The sequence below is a fragment of the Solea solea genome, chromosome 2, assembly GCF_958295425.1.
Source record: "Solea solea chromosome 2, fSolSol10.1, whole genome shotgun sequence".
NCBI lineage: Eukaryota > Metazoa > Chordata > Actinopteri > Pleuronectiformes > Soleidae > Solea > Solea solea.
In genome coordinates this window covers 39,543,030-39,558,860 of record NC_081135.1, presented here as the reverse complement: position 1 = coordinate 39,558,860, position 15,831 = coordinate 39,543,030, and the positions used below count along the sequence as shown (strand labels likewise).

Genomic DNA, 15,831 nt, shown 5'->3' with positions numbered 1-15,831 from the left:
GACAATGGTAACGATGACATCACTGATGACATCACTACTGTAACTTAGAGACCGACTGACCGGTCATGTGACGTGTGTGTGTCAGGAGTGTGTGATCAGGTGTGTCTGCGTGAGGAGAACGACTCTCTGCGTTGGCAGTTGGACTCGTACAGAAACGAGGTGGATCTTCTGAGGAGGGAGCAGAGCATCGTCGGTCGCCATGACGACGAGCCCTCGCTAACGCTAACACACAGTCCAGAGGTTCAGATCCAGCTGCTGCAGCAGAACATGGTCAACATGCAGCAGGTACACAGCTCCCATCAGGCCCCGCCTCCTGCTGATGATGTCATCGTCGTTGTTTGTTTTGAATCGACGTTTACGTTTGTTTTTATTTGTGTGTTTTTTTTAGCAACTGCTGAGTTTGCAGGAGAAGCTTCAGAGCAAAGAGGCGGAGCTGGAGCAGGCGAGGGAGGAGCATCGCCACCTGGAGGGGGAGGTGCTCGCACTCAGAGACCAGGTGAGCCCGACTGGGACTGACGCTAACTTGTCGTGTTCCAGAGAGAAGTTAAAAAAAAACAGGGACACAAATGAATCCTGGATCTACTTCCTGTTAGCAGTCAATAACAACACGCTACATTTACACAAACAACGTAGCAACACGACAACGTAGCAACATGTTTACGAATCATTTACTGAGAAACAAACTACAAGACTCCACCTCCTTCACAGACCACATGACATGTGTAAAACTATGACACTCTGTCTGTAGTTGTTGACTGACGGTGTCGACGTCGTTGACGGAGGAAACAGAGAACAACATGAGAAGGTAACAGCCATCATTACAGGTCATTAAAGGTCATTGAAGGTCATTAAAGGTCATTCATTCACTCACAGGTGAACGGCTGCATTCCTTCATTGTCCCGCAGCAGAGACAGGAGGAGTGATGTCATCCTGAGAGGCGGAGTCACCTCAGACAAGGAGGCTCTGCTGCTGGGTAAATATGCTGACCTGCAGTACTGTGTCGATCCACCAGAGGTCACTCAGAGGTCACTGTGTCTTTCTCTTCTTGGACGAACTTTACTGCGTTTGTTTGTGTTCTGTTTATCGGACAAACGCGATCCACCTCTGGGAAGTTATGCAGGTTTATTAGGTTAATAGAGGTCATGTGAACGAGCGTCACATTATTAGAAGTCGTGTACGAAGTTTTCTGCTGAAACGTGGAAATTAAAAAAAAGTTCTTCTTTCAACACAAACATTTTTCTGACGTTTTTAAGTTTTTTTGTAGATGAATTTGCTCGAAAGTTTGATCTCAAACGTTTGTGTTGTTTGTTTTTAGTCTGAACAGAACGTTTAGTCCCCCCCCCCCCCCCCCCCCCCCTACTGTTCCATATGAACAGCCCTGCTGGAGGAAATTGAATTAGGCCGACGTTTCACTACATGAATCAAGGAAATAAAAACTGACACACACACACACACACACACACACACAAATCTCAGTCTGAGGGACCCTGCTGCTCCTCTGCTGCCTCGTGTGGTACCTCATTTGTGCTTGTGTGTGTGTGTGTGTGTGTGTGTGTGTGTGTGTGTGTGTGTGTTGCGTGTGTGTGTGCGTGTGTGTGTTTGTGTGTGTGTGTTTGTGTGGGTGTGTGTGTTTGTGTGGGTGTGTGTGCGTGTGCGCGTGCGTGTGTGTGTGTGTGTTTGCTGCAGTTTGATAAATAAACTTTAAACCTCTTGTGTTCAGGTGTCGTCTCCACTTTCCTTCACGTTCATCCTTTTGGTGCAAACCTGGAATATCTGGTGTCTTATATTCACAGACTCGACTCAAAGGTAAAGGAGGTTCTGCTGCAGGTTCAGGATCTGCTGCAGGTTCAGGGTCTGCTGTAGGTTCTTGGTTCAGAGGTTAACATTTGTGTCCATGTTGTGTGTCAGGTGTCGGGGGCGGAGCTTGAGCGCCTCATGGTCCGCCTGCCCTCCATGTTCCGGCAGGAGTTGAGCGGCGTCGGCGCCAACCTGGAGAAACGCTGGAAGTTCTGCGGCTTCGACAGCCTGGGCTCAGCGTGACACAGGAGGAACCTCTGACCTTTGACCTGTGTGTGTGTGTCATGTGACCTGCTGCTGCTGTTTGAAACCAAAGCTATTGAAGTTTTTTTTTTACACCTTCATTGAGGACGTTTCAAACCAAACCACAAATCAGGAGCCATGGTTACACGACTTCAGGATTTTACTCTGAAACACACAAGACTTTTATTTTGAAAAAGAGGACATGTTTGTCCTGACTGAAGAAGACAAACATGAGGACAAACATGATATTGACAATGTTACGTTGTTTTGTATCAGTGAGCTTTTATGTTATTTAAATAAAGAATATCAAACATTCCTCTCTGTGTGTGTGTGACATACTAAAGTAAGACCTTTTTGTCTCATTTTGGACGACATACTAAAGTATGACTTTTTTGTCTCATTTTGGACAACATACTAAAGTAAGACTTTTTTGTCACATTTTGGACGACATACTAAAGTATGACTTTTTTGTCTCATTTTGGACGACATACTAAAGTATGACTTTTTTGTCTCATTTTGGACAACATACTAAAGTATGACTTTTTTGTCTCATTTGGACAACATTCTAAAGTATGACTTTTTTGTCTCATTTGGACAACATACTAAAGTAAGACCTTTTTGTCACATTTTGGACGACATACTAAAGTAAGACTTTTATCTCATTTTGGACAACATACTAAAGTAAGACTTTTTTGTCACATTTGGGACGACATACTAAAGTAAGACTTTTTTGTCACATTTTGGACAACATACTAAAGTAAGACTTTTATCTCATTTTGGACAACATACTAAAGTAAGACTTTTTTGTCACATTTTGGAGGACATACTAAACTATGACTGTTTTGTCTCATTTTGGACGACATACTAAAGTAAGACTTTTATCTCATTTTGGACGACATACTAAACTATGACTTTTTTGTCTAATTTTGGACGACATACTAAAGTATGACTTTTTTGTCACATTTTGGAAGACATACTAAGATATGACTATTTTGGTCACATTTTGGAAGACATACTAAGATATGACTTTTTTGTCAAATTTTGGACGAAATACTAAAGTATGACTTTTTTGTCACATTTTGGACGACATACTAAAGTATGACTTTTTTGTCAAATTTTGGACGACAAACTAAAGTATGACTTTTTTGTCAAATCTTGGACGACATACTAAACTATGACTTTTTTGTCACAATTTGGACGACATACTAAAGTAAGATTTTTTGTCACATTTTGGAGGACATACTAAACTATGACTTTTGTCACATTTTGGACGACATACTAAACTAAGACTTTTTTGTCACATTTTGGACGACGTACTAAACTATGACTTTTTTGTCACATTTTGCACAACATACTAAAGTATGACTTTTTTGTCAAATTTTGGACGACATACTAAACTATGACTTTTTTGTCACATTTTGGACAACATACTAAAGTATGACTTTTTTGTCAAATCTTGGACGACATACTAAACTATGACTTTTTTGTCACAATTTGGACGACATACTAAAGTAAGATTTTTTGTCACATTTTGGAGGACATAGTAAACTATGACGTTTTTGTCATAATTTGGATGACATACTAAAGTATGACTTTTTTCAAATTTTGGACGACATACTAAAGCAAGACTTTTTTTGTCACATTTTGGACGACATTCTAAAGTATGACTTTTTTGTCTCATTTTGGACAACATACTAAAGTAAGACCTTTTTCTCAAATTTTGGACAACATACTAAAGTAAGACTTTATCTCATTTTGGACAACATACTAAAGTAAGACCTTTTTGTCACATTTTGGACGACATACTAAAGTAAGACCTTTTTTCACATTTTGGACGACATACTAAACTATGACTTTTTTGTCTCATTTTGGACGACATACTAAAGTATGACTTTTTTGTCTCATACTGGACGACATACTAAAGTAAGACTTTTATCTCATTTTGGACAACATACTAAACTATGACTTTTTTGTCTCATTTTGGACGACATACTAAAGTATGACTTTTTTGTCTCATTTTGGACGACATACTAAAGTAAGACTTTTATCTCATTTTGGACAACATACTAAACTATGACTTTTTTGTCACAATTTGGACGACATACTAAAGTAAGATTTTTTGTCACATTTTGGAGGACATACTAAACTATGACGTTTTTGTCATAATTTGGACGACATACTAAAGTATGACTTTTTTCAAATTTTGGACGACATACTAAAGCAAGACTTTTTTTGTCACATTTTGGACGACATTCTAAAGTATGACTTTTTTGTCTCATTTTGGACAACATACTAAAGTAAGACCTTTTTCTCAAATTTTGGACAACATACTAAAGTAAGACCTTTTTCTCAAATTTTGGACAACATACTAAAGTAAGACTTTATCTCATTTTGGACAACATACTAAAGTAAGACCTTTTTGTCACATTTTGGACGACATACTAAAGTAAGACTTTTTTGTCTCATTTTGGACGACATACTAAAGTATGACTTTTTTGTCTCATTTTGGACGACATACTAAAGTAAGACTTTTATCTCATTTTGGACAACATACTAAACTATGACTTTTTTGTCTAATTTTGGACGACATACTAAAGTATGACTTTTTTGTCACATTTTGGACGACATACTAAGGTATGACTTTTTTGTGAAATTTTGGACAACATACTAAAGTATGACTTTTTTGTCACATTTTGGAAGACATACTAAAGTATGACTTTTTTGTCACATTTTGGAAGACATACTAAGATATGACTATTTTGGTCACATTTTGGAAGACATACTAAGATATGACTTTTTTGTCAAATTTTGGACGAAATACTAAAGTATGACTTTTTTGTCACATTTTGGACGACATACTAAAGTATGACCTTTTTTCACATTTTGGACGACATACTAAACTAAGACTTTTTTGTCACATTTTGGACGACATACTAAACTATGACTTTTTTGTCACATTTTGCACAACATACTAAAGTATGACTTTTTTGTCAAATTTTGGACGACATACTAAACTATGACTTTTTTGTCTCATTTTGGACGACATACTAAAGTATGACTTTTTTGTCTCATTTTGGACGACATACTAGAGTAAGACTTTTATCTCATTTTGGACAACATACTAAACTATGACTTTTTTGTCTCATTTTGGACGACATACTAAAGTATGACTTTTTTGTCTCATTTTGGACGACATACTAAAGTAAGACTTTTATCTCATTTTGGACAACATACTAAACATGACTTTTTTGTCACAATTTGGACGACATACTAAAGTAAGATTTTTTGTCACATTTTGGAGGACATACTAAACTATGACGTTTTTGTCATAATTTGGATGACATACTAAAGTATGACTTTTTTCAAATTTTGGACGACATACTAAAGCAAGACTTTTTTTGTCACATTTTGGACGACATTCTAAAGTATGACTTTTTTGTCTCATTTTGGACAACATACTAAAGTAAGACCTTTTTCTCAAATTTTGGACGACATACTAAAGTAAGACCTTTTTCTCAAATTTTGGACGACATACTAAAGTAAGACTTTATCTCATTTTGGACAACATACTAAAATAAGACCTTTTTGTCATATTTTGGACGACATACTAAAGTAAGACCTTTTTGTCTCATTTTGGACGACATACTAAAGTAAGACTTTTTTGTCACATTTTGGACAACATACTAAAGTAAGACTTTTATCTCATTTTGGACGACATACTAAAGTAAGACTTTTTTGTCACATTTTGGACAACATACTAAAGTATGACTTTTATCTCATTTTGGACAACATACTAAAGTAAGACTTTTATCTCATTTTGGACAACATACTAAAGTAAGACTTTTTTGTCACATTTTGGACGACGTACTTAACTATGACTTTTTTGTCACATTTTGGACAACTTACTATACTATGACTTTTTTGTCACATTTTGGACGACATACTTAACTATGACTTTTTTGTCAAATTTTGGAAGAAATACTATACTATGACTTTTTTGAGTGATTTTGGACGACATACTATACTATGATTTTTTTGTCACATTTTGGACGACATACTAAACTAAGACTTTTTTGTCACATTTTGGACGACATACTAAACTAGATTTCCGCAATTCCGTGCCGAAATTTCGAGTGTGCCTGCAGTTCTTGCGGCATGTGTCTTCGCGTGCAGGACTTGTGCTGGTAAAGGATTGAGTGGTATTTTGGTGGAATCACCCTTTGAAAGAGAATAACTCATAAACCCCTCCCACTCCCTGATGCCCCCTCCCCCTCCCGAACACCTGCGTTATAAAATCTAAAAATGTGGATTGAACCTTTAAAAGCATTTAGACAGAGTGGTATTTTGGTGGACTCACCCTTTAAAAACACCAAGTTTTAGAGGAGATAACAAGACGGATCAGAGAGGACTCAGACGCAGAGGCCTTTTAATTGTCTTTATTGGCACTCGTAAACAATTCTCAAGGCAGGTCCTCTTTACTGAGGAAAAACAAAAGCGTGGCTATGAAAACCTATAACAAATTGCGAGCGCAACGCTCTACAAGAGAAACGTTGTGGAACTATAAACGCGGAACAAAAAAATCACTCCGAAGAGGAAACATACTCGGACTAAGGTTATCATGTAAAACTTAAACAGAAAACTCTCCAAACGGAGGAAAACACGGCTCTAAACACTTCAAAACAAAAGCTAACTCAAAAGCACAATCCTAATGATTGGCGATCCTTAACCAACTAAGAATGAGATAAAAAACAAAACGCAATCTAAATGACTGGATCTAACTAATAAAAGGTAAGTCACAAGCCTAGTGATTGGAGTTCCTAAAAGGCTGTGAAAATTAACAAACAAAAAATCTCTCCCAAGGAGGAAAACAAAAGCTATAAATCTTAACTAAGGTATCAGCTAACAGGCTATGATAAGAAAACTTACAAAATAAAGCATCGCTCACCAAGAGGATCAAAAACTTGAGGATTCTGGGGCTGTGACGAGGCGCTATGGTGATCAGGCATGGACGAAAACACACTGGCACTGAAACAGGGGAACAGGGAGTTTTTATAGTCCACATGGCTTAATTGTCAGCAGGTGTGTGTAATCAGGGCCGGCAGAGGAGGGGGCGGGGCAAACTGCTGGAGTGACAGGAGAGAGGGAGAGAGAGAGATTCACAATCCCCTCTGTTTCCCATTCTCACAGAGAAAACAGCATGTTTTAAAGTTGTCATATCTCAAGAACGGTTGATGATAGAGATAAAATGTTTGGTTTGTGAGCGCCAGGAGGCTTTCAGCAGCTCCCATCTCAAAATTTGTGACAAACGGGCGTGAATTGACAGAGAAATCACAGTTTTAAAATCACCCTCATCTTGATTTTCCACAACTCCAAAGCAGACATTTTAACATGGGAGTGAATTGAGACTGTGACCAGAGTTCTCTGTGCTTTGAGGTGATTTTAAGAAAAACTACAAGTCATATGAACATGACAAACACACACAGGGTTAGACGACAACCATGGCAACATTTTGATGTAAAAATTGTCTCTGTAGGTTGGAAATTGTGGGCAGGAGAAGAGTTTGTTTAGAAGTTTTTCTGATTATTTTGCTGGATCTTGCTAGAGTGTGTCACTCTAGCTCACACCTAACGACCACACACACACCCATTATAAAATCAGAAAGCTTTGAAAAAAAGTACAAAACTTAAACTGCGATAGTTCAAAAACCGTAACATGTATCAAAATGTCGACTTAGGTCAGAAAAGTCCCAAGTCTTGTGACCCGTTTAAACTTCCAACCACGTTTCTACGTTAAAGTATGACGACACTGTGATGCTCCAAAGCGGGCTTGGTTTTTTTCGGTCTCCCATCCACTTCAATGTTAATTTTTGTTCAGTTTTTTGTAAATATTATCCCAATGGTTATATGAAAATCTTAGAAAAGTCATAGCACACCATTCCCGGTCAAGGCGCACATTTTGATATAACTTGTGTTGGGGGTTTCTCAAAGATGCAGGAGGAGTAGCGTGCCGAAATAACGGGAGGGCGCGAGAATAAAAAGCAGAACTAGAGTGGCAATTCCGTGGCCGAAATTTCGAGGGTGCCTGCAGTTCTTGCGGCATGTGTCGTCATTGGGAAACATTATTTGGATCCAATCCACCTTGGAAGGACTTTTTGGTGGAGTCACCCTTTATTTAATAATAAAATAAAGTCTCATCATAATTTCATAAATTATCACCGCAAAATGATGAATAAAATAAACATGCTGTCTATATACACACACAACAACAATAATACTCATATTTCAACACCCAGAGACAATTCAATTGAATTCATTTTTGTTTATTTGTTATCTCAAGGCTCTGTACATACACAACATCATGGAGAGCAGAGAAACCCAACAATTCACACAATGAGCAAGCACTCGGCATCAGTGGAGAGAAAAAACTCCCTTTTCTTTTAGGAAGAAATCTCTGACACAACCAGACTCAAAGATGTGCGGCCGTCTGTCTCGACCGGTTGGGGTGAAAGGGCCCAGGAGCAGAGCAGGAAAAAATCAAAAACTTCATCCTCCGCAGGTTCCAATCTCATCTGACATCGGGTGATAGGTGGGGGGGGTCACACCCTGGACAGTTCCATCATCGTTGTTGTTTCCTGAAAATACACAAAATCAAAAGACACCAGTGAGACACATGTGAAGACAATTATAACTCATCAAACAGAAATGAAACTCTAGTTAAGGTTTTTACTAGAAAAATAATACTTATCTATGTTTTTGCTGTTGGTCCTTGATGTTGGTCCTCTTGAAGGTCGTGTTCCTTGGATCTGTTAAAACACACAAAAATCAAAAGATACCAGTGAGACACACGTGAAGACAATTTCAACTCAAACACAAATGAAACTCTAGTTAAGTTTATTTTTTACTAGAGAATAATACTTATCTTTGTTTTTGTTGTTGGTCCTTGATGTTGGTCCTCTTGAAGGTCGTCTTCCTTGGATCTGTTAAAACACACAAAATCAAAAGACACCAGTGAGACAATTTCAACTCAAACACAAATGAAACTCTAGTTAGGTTTTTTTTTACATAGAAAATAATACTTATCTTTTTTTGGTTGTTGGTCCTTGATGTTGGTCCTCTTGAAGGTCGTCTTCCTTGGATCTGTTAAAACACACAAAATCAAAAGACACCAGTGAGACACGTGAAGACAATTTCAACTCATCAAACACAACTGAAAATCTAGTGAAGTTTTTTACTGGAAAATAATACTTATCTTTTTTTTGGAGTTGTTCCTTGCTGTTGTTCCTCTTGAAGGTCGTCTTCCTTGGATCTGTTAATACACACAAAATCAAAAGATACCAGTGAGACAATTTCAAGTCAAACACATGAAACTTTAGATAGGTTTTTTTTTTAAATAGAAAATAATACTTATCTTTTTTTTGTTGTTGGTCCTTGATGTTGGTCCTCTTGAAGGTCGTCTTCCTTGGATCTGTTAAAACACACAAAATCAAAAGATACCAGTGAGACACGTGAAGACAATTTCAACTTATCAAACACAACTGAAAATCTAGTGAAGTTTTTTACTGGAAAATAATACTTATCTTTTTTTTGGAGTTGTTCCTTGCTGTTGTTCCTCTTGAAGGTCGTCTTCCTTGGATCTGTTAAAACACACAAAATCAAAAGACACCAGTGAGACAATTTCAAGTCAAACACATGAAACTTTAGGATTTTTTTTTAAATAGAAAATAATACTTATCTTTGTTTTTGTTGTTGGTCCTCGATGTTCTTCGTCCAAAAAAAAAAGTTAAAACAAATGTGTGTGTGTGTGTGTGTGTGTTACCTGGACTTCTTCATGGAGGGTCCAGGTTCCTCCTTCGGCCAGTCTCTTCTTTGTCGCCGATTCCCTCCCGACCCCCAGTCCCCACAAAAAACATTGTATTATCGGGCCAACACAATTTGTCATTAAACACAACATATACAGACACACGCTAAAACCAGCCAATACATACCAATACATGGTCAATCACATATTTACAATCATCACACAAACACAAATAAGTTAGTTAAAAATATGTGCGCAATGGAGGACATGCCAGATGCCTCTACTTGCACCCATACACAATAAATAAATAAATAAATAAATACACATACACAATAAATAGTTCATATTAAAACATGTCGCAGTATGTATTGGCTGGCTTTACACATTCAAAACACAGTACACTGGCTGGTGATAACTGTAGTACGTCTGCAGTACACCAGCCTGGAGGCATGTTTGTGGCTGTGAGATGTAGATGTGGTCGAGCAGTGTCTGCTTTTCCGTCGTTGCCGTTGCTATTAGTTGTGTAAAGCCTCTGGACTGAAACACCTCTCTGATGGATTTCTTGCCTCCTGAAAGTAGGTCCTCGTTAAAGTCCCCACAAACGATCACAGGCTGGTGATTCATCATGTCCAAACTGTCCAAGAGGCTTTGCAAATTTGGCAGGAACTTGGCCAGATTGTAATTTGGAGGCTTGTACACAGTCGCGATTAACGCTTTGACTGGTCCCTCAACTTTGACGACAACAAATTCCAGATCAGTGACGTTTTGGATGTATCGACGTGCCTCGGCCCGAAGATTGTTCCGACAGTACACTGCGACCCCACCTCCATCCTTTGTAGCCATGTCTGTGTAGTGTGTGTACGACGTGTGTCTGTTACGCGTGAACATGTTGTACCCGTCCAAATGTAGCGTCTGGGGCACGACGGATCCGGACAAATGCGTTTCGGTCACACAGAAAACATCAGCGAGCCCGAGTTCATGATGGGCTCGGATGTCGTCCATGTGACAGGTCAGTCCTTCGGTGTTGTGGTGGATGACCGTTAAGATGGTTTGCTCTGCCAATGGGACGCGGTGCAAGAGTGGCATTACACCGTGGAACGAAGCTCTGCTCATACCCTCGAGGGCAGACGTGATGTCAGGATCTGCATAGATTTTACTCTCCTCAAAGTCGGTGACGTTCAGTCCTTGAAGCGACGTGGTCCGACTCAGGGCCACGTAGGCCATTCCGGGCTCAAACACGCGCTTCAAACTTACCACCGCCGACTGTAGGGTCATGCCTTGCACTTTGTGGGCTGTGCATGCAAAGGCCAGCTTCATCGGGAACTGTCGTCGCACCATTCTCTTGTGACTCATTTTCTCCTCCCATTTCTCAATGTAGGCCAGATTGTCAGATGGCCCCAGGATCTTTTTCCGGAATCTCTGACCCGCCGAAGGATTGTCCAGTTGGAGTCCAAGCAGCGTCACGGTCGTCTTTCCGTGCGATCCGGGTCTGGTCACAATGTGTGCGATGGTTCCAAACGTCCCATTGACGAGTCCATCTTCGACGTCGAGATTTCTAGTGACCATGACGCGCACTCCCACAGCAGCTTGCAGGACGTCAGGCAGGTCTCTTTTGCCGCCCATGATGGGCTGCGAATAGGCCTGCATGCATCCAGTCCGGGGATCTTTCTTGTAGTCGTCTGCCGGAATGTTCACGATGTCTCGGTGAAAGGCAGCGACTGTGGCGGCATTGTGGGCGTCCACCTCTTTGTTCGTTGCAAAAATGTGCAGCGCTTGAGGTGGACAGTCACTGACGTTGGCGACGACTGTGGCGAGCAAGGCTCCGTCTTCACTGGCGAGTGGCTCCGTCTTTGGCTTCACCCTAATCCTGTTGAGCAGCTGTGCGAACGCGAGGTCGTCTTTCTGGCGCATGATCTCTGTGAGATTGACCATCTGGAAATAATCTTTCCAGAGATCCAACACAGTCTCCTCATACACGCACAGTGGTTTGGCTTTACCGGGGGGTGGCAACTGGTAAAAGTCTCCCACTGCAAGAACAGACATCCCTCCAAATGGTTTCCTGTTGCCTTTGATCTGCTGGAGTCTCCAGTGGACGTAGGCAAACAGCTCCTTCGAAACCATCGAGATTTCGTCGATGACGAGAATCTCTGCGTTCGCCAGTGTTGCTCTCACCTCGTCCAGTGCGTTCCCAAGGCCCTGGTATGGCGGCTTCAGGTTCCTTGGCAGCTTCAGGATGGAGTGCAAGGTTTTACCCAAGATGTTGAACGCCGCCGTGCCAGTGAATGCTGTGAGCAACACTGTGGGCTGGGACATGTCGGCGAGCTCGCGGATTTTGGGCAGCTGGCACAGGATTTTGGTGGCTTCCTGGTGTATGCTCTTGATGAGGTGGGATTTGCCACAGCCAGCTCCGCCAGAGACGAGGTAGAAAAACTGTTCGGGGTCGTCACCCCAAACACGTTTCAGGCACCACTCGCGCACAGTGTAGAAGACGGAGGCTTGCGTTTGGTTCAGGCTTTGGTACATTTTGCGCACAAAGTCTGGGCTTAACTTTGGCACAACTATACCCGGGACGCCTGCGCTGCTCTTGGGGTCGACGTGGTAGTCAGGTACCCCGTCCTCTTCGTCCTCGTCGTCGCCGCGATCAATGTGCTGCCGCTGCTCAATGCACTCCATGCGATCGACTTCGACCTCTGGCGCAAAGGTGTTCCAAGCGTTCAGAGTCGGGCCCATCTGTCGCATCTTGTCCAGTGCATTGTTCACTTGCCTGCCATAGCCTTCGTATCGCTTCTGGTTGTTGTCCACGATACTCTTGACTCCAAGATCCCACTTGCGGCCGCTTTTGTAAAAGTGCTCGTACGTCGGGCACGTCTCGCTGGTCAGGTCTTTGTCCGATCGGTGAGGAAAATATAGCTTGAGCAGGCGTCGGTAGTGCTTCTCGGGTTGTTTCTTCTCCGAGAAGCGAGGGAACCTGATGACTGCACACTTGCCTTTGGTCCGTTTCTGAATGAAGCCTTTGTCGTTTTGGAGAGGAAGTGCTCGTTTGCCTTCAGTCTGGCGGCCGTAGAGAATTCTGTACTCTGAGGCGAATTCAGCCAAACACATGAATTCAAACTCAGGTGCAGCGGGTCTTACCTCGTATTTCTCTGGCACACCAGACATCCACACTTCCTCTGCCTCTGGTGACATGTTCTTTAACCGGCTCATCGGGTGACTCATCTTAAGACCATTGTCATCAGTCTGGACAAAGACAACACTCCGGGTGCATTTCTTCAAAGGCAAGCTGCACGTCCGTGCCACGGCCTCTTGAGCGCTGACCTCTCGGTGTTTGGAGTAGGCCTGCATGATCAGCTTCATCTCGTCGCGCTCGTTGACGTTCTTCTTCTTCACGTCGCTGACGACTGACTTGAGGTGCTCGGTCATCTCATGCTCAGGTTTGGACAGGTAGGACATCATGTATGCCATGCAGCTGTAGTCGTCGATGACATACTGGATGTCCATGTTGGCGTTCCATGCCCTGAGCAACACTGGATTGTATGCGTTGACCCAACAATCATTGGGGCGGCGTTTGATGTAAAGCACACTTCCGATTGTCAGATCAAACACAGCATCCAAGTATTGCTGATGAGTGAGATTGCACTTCTCAAGCAGCTCCGTCAACGTGTCGAATGAAGCATTGGGATCACACAGCAGGTTCCTCAGTGGCTTCAGTTTGTCCCGGGCCTCTCTTTGTTTTTTCACAAGTGCGGCCCTCTTTTTGCCAGCACTTTTGGCCTCCTTTCCACGCCTGCTCTGCTCCTCACCGTCATCCTTTCCACCGTCATTGTCGTCGTCTTTGTCCTCTTCGTCGGGGCTGGGGGTGTCGTACGTCAGAATTGTCCTGTCCATGGGCAATTTAGGGAACCCGAATCTGCACTCCACATTGCCCTTCTTGCACGACTTGGAGTGGTTTCTGCTGTGCACTTGCACCTCAGAAACTATTTTGTGCAGCTCGGGGTCCGCGTCTGGGTCGGGCTTCTCGCACGAAATGTAACGGTCGACGAATCGGTACACATCCTCGTCCATGCATTCTCCCAACACTGGTGCGTCTTTGATCCACACCAGCATGTGAATGTGTGGGCTTCCGCGGGCTTGAAACTCCACACGATAGAAGTAATCCTTCACTTCACCGATGGGTTGAGCAGGAGACATGATCAGGCTCGACATGAGCGCATCCACTCTCTTCTCAAACATCCGCATGACAGTGACAGGATTACTCCGGAGAATGTCACACTTGGCGTTCCAGTCCAGCTCGGAAAAATGCACACCTTCACCCTGTTGAGCTTTGATACCCTCTATGACTTCAGGCCACCTCATTTCGGCCGCTGAAAACGTAAGGAAGAATGTTGGCTTGCCCAACTGTCTGGCCATGGCGTGGAGGTCCTTCAGCGTTTTGTTCCAATAAGCTGGAGTTCCTCTCAGGGGCTGCATGAAGCGGGTCACGTCCTGATTTTGGATCAATTTTTCCACTTCATTTTTGTCCTGCAGCATGCGGTTGGAAATTCGGCGACCATCTTTTGACTTGGTCTTGCCTTTGCGCATTTGGATGGACATGCTGCTGTTAGCCAAATGAGTCTCGGTGACAAACTGGGCAAAGAAAAGGTAAGACTGGTCGCCTGCGAATCTGAAGTCGGCGGAAAACAGTCTTACGTTGAAATAAATACTGGGTGACAATTTGATGGCTCTAATTTCATCCAACGTGTTTTGTCCTGTTGGGAACTGCACAGGAAATGCCATGGATTCCAATTTGGGAATGGTAAAAAAGCCTACGGGTTTGTTGCCTTGGGCGGGGGCAATACTAAATATCCCACTACCGTAGGAGAGTATTTCCTGTGCCATGTCAGGGGGCTGCATGCAAGTGTCCAGGGCCAACCCGGGTCTGAGCTGCTCCTGTTCACCTGTCGCCGAAGTGGATGCAACGTCTTCCTTTTCTCCCTCTGAAGCGTTGCTCTGCTGGGGCTGTGCAGCAGCTTCAGACTGACTCACCTGTACTTGGTCCGCTTCTTCACGGTCATCGTGGAGACTTTCAAAGGTTACACTCTCGTCGATCTTGATTTCATGATATTCAGAGTGCGTCTCCTTCAGTGTTGCTAGTCCAGCTAGCACACTCTTCATGTTGACCGTGTAGAAGTGTTGATGACCTTTGTACTTGATGTGTCTCTTCAGCTTGACCTGCAGCAGCTGGGCTTCAGGGTTGGGTCTTGGGAGACAGTTGACAGTTGTTTCCACCTCTGACGGCACACACACGACAGCACCGCGTACTGCTCTTTGCTGACCTTTGGGCAAGGCAACAATCTTCGCAAAAGGCAGGATTTTTGCAATCAACTGCCTTTCAAGCACATTCAGATCACCTAGCTCGGGGGGGATGGGTGCCAACTCCAGCTTGTTGGCTACGGCCATGGATGGCATCTGTCCTCTCGTGAGGTGTCCGTCACAAGTGGGGCAGATCCACTCCTGCAGTCTCTCCTCTGGAACGGTGCAAGGCGATGAGCATTCGCGACCACACACGTGAACATACTTACCCGTCAAGCAAGCAGATGCAACATGGGTGTTCTTCACATACTTGGATCTGTTGCACTGCCTGACTTGATTGGGAAAGAGGAGTCGGTGGCAGACTGTGCAGACACGTGTGGGTCCCTGCCGAATGGTTTGGCGGAATGCAAATATCGCCGTTTCCATCACAGGGTCGACAACAGGCTTGGCCGCTTTCTGCTGGCGGTGTCTGAAGAGCTTGTATTTTGCTTTGATTTTCAGCGCACGCTGCAACCTGTAATGCATTTGAAAGGTTGCATTTGAAGCCAACTTGTTCCTTCTGTGTTGGGCACAGCTCCGTATATGGTGCAGCCTGAAGTCAGGGTCACTGTGATAGCTGGTGTGAACTGTTGTCATCTTTTTGAGCCTGTACCTCTGGTCCCGTGCATACCTTCTTGTGTTGTATGCTCTCTTTCTCTCGCTGAC

General features: G+C 42.9%; 2 protein-coding genes across 7 annotated transcripts in view; one reads left to right on the top strand and one right to left on the bottom strand.

The window, feature by feature from the left end:
* The window catches only part of enox1 (ecto-NOX disulfide-thiol exchanger 1), a 36,811-nt gene extending 34,456 nt beyond the window's left edge, over positions 1-2,355 (top strand). For 5 of the 6 annotated variants that reach the window (XM_058614209.1, XM_058614225.1, XM_058614185.1 and 2 more), the window contains 7 exons: positions 1-7; positions 86-285; positions 389-496; positions 749-805; positions 874-973; positions 1,721-1,806; positions 1,909-2,355. The exon at positions 1-7 is cut by the window's left edge and continues 114 nt beyond it. In XM_058614209.1, the coding sequence (XP_058470192.1) occupies positions 1-7; positions 86-285; positions 389-496; positions 749-805; positions 874-973; positions 1,721-1,806; positions 1,909-2,040 (690 nt within the window). In that variant the 3' untranslated portion in view covers positions 2,041-2,355. The remainder of the gene's footprint in view (positions 8-85; positions 286-388; positions 497-748; positions 806-873; positions 974-1,720; positions 1,807-1,908) is intronic. The other variant, XM_058614215.1, reaches the window with a different exon arrangement.
* Positions 2,356-8,343: 5,988 nt separating this feature from the next.
* Positions 8,344-15,783, bottom strand: LOC131455637 (uncharacterized). Its single transcript, XM_058623425.1, has 2 exons — positions 9,285-15,783; positions 8,344-9,176 (listed from the first exon to the last, which is right to left on the bottom strand). The coding sequence occupies exon 1, from the start codon at positions 15,760-15,762 to the stop codon at positions 10,216-10,218; it is 5,547 nt and encodes a 1,848-aa protein (XP_058479408.1). The 5' UTR covers positions 15,763-15,783; the 3' UTR covers positions 8,344-9,176; positions 9,285-10,215.
* Between the last annotated feature and the right edge of the window lie 48 nt (positions 15,784-15,831).